This window comes from Dendroctonus ponderosae, unplaced genomic scaffold, assembly GCF_020466585.1.
Source record: "Dendroctonus ponderosae isolate FM_Combo_2020 unplaced genomic scaffold, Dpon_F_20191213v2 Dpon_F_20191213_2157, whole genome shotgun sequence".
Taxonomy (NCBI): domain Eukaryota; kingdom Metazoa; phylum Arthropoda; class Insecta; order Coleoptera; family Curculionidae; genus Dendroctonus; species Dendroctonus ponderosae.
The window spans coordinates 1-987 of record NW_026018338.1 but is presented as its reverse complement, the minus strand read 5'-3'; the positions used below and the strand labels follow the sequence as shown (position 1 = coordinate 987).

General features: G+C 51.1%; 1 protein-coding gene across 1 annotated transcript; it reads left to right on the top strand.

Annotated features, from left to right (window-relative positions):
- Nucleotides 1-72: 72 nt before the first annotated feature.
- On the top strand, nucleotides 73-916 carry LOC109545797 (1-phosphatidylinositol 4,5-bisphosphate phosphodiesterase epsilon-1-like; the record flags this gene model as incomplete). Its single annotated transcript, XM_019916640.2, has 4 exons — nucleotides 73-269; nucleotides 322-466; nucleotides 518-724; nucleotides 776-916. Coding segments are annotated over exons 1-4 (690 nt in total), but the record flags the coding sequence as incomplete, so codon positions are not given.
- Nucleotides 917-987: the final 71 nt, after the last annotated feature.

The window sequence follows — 987 nt, the reverse complement described above, 5'->3', positions numbered from 1 at the left end:
GCGCTCGGTCGGCGTCGGACAATTCAGAAAATAATACTTTTTAAAAATCAAACGGTTTAGCCGCAAACTTCCATGCCGCACAGCGTGAATAACCCTGTAGAGAACCATCATTTGCTCTTTGCAGGTTGGGAAAAGAAAGCTCTCAGTTTGCCAGCAGCTCAAAGAATCCTAGACCTTCACGAAAAGCCTCTGCTGGCGCAAAGCCAGTGGCGTGGCGATGGGAAATTTATCCTCAAGCGGGTGGGCGATGACCCGAGCAGCCGCGCTTGGTAAGCTCGCCTAACCGGCTGGAAAGCGTGTGGTTTGAACGAGCTTTTTCAGGCTGACTTCCATCCGGAGTGTTGCAAATCGCGCCCGAGAGGCGAGGAAGTCGGATGGAGCGCCCAGCAATGCTTGGGAGGAGAACGACACTTTCCTAGTGTGCATTTACAACGTGTCCCCTGAAATTCCCTATGCAATTCTCAAGGTACGGTTTCTCCTTCAAGGCCCGTCGGATCTTAAGCAAGCGTCCTTGTAGGTGCCTTTAAATGCTTGCGCCCAAGACGTTCTGGCACAAGCGCTGTTGAAAGCGCGCCGACTGGAAGACCCGATGAATTTCGTTATAGTTGAAGAGCTGGAATGGGGCGGGGCCGCTCACAATATCCAGCAACGCGCTCTAACTGACTACGAAAACGTGTACCGCGCTCAATCGTCCTGGCAAACGATTGGACGGTTCATTTTGCAGGTATGTTAGCTTTGGCTCGCTTGAATCCTTCTGAGCTTCCAAGGTTTATAGCAAAGATCAAACGCCACGCCCACTTCCCTGAGGAAGAACAAGATCACGGCCAGCTTAAGGCTGGCCACTCTGGAGCGGATCAGTCGGGGCTTGAGCGTGGCCAAAAGCGTGGCTGCTAACAGTATCAAGGTGCCTGTACAGGTAGGATTATCCATTGTGTTATCCAGTTTTTATTGACTGACTTTGCGGCTTAAAATTTACTAAGTTGTAGA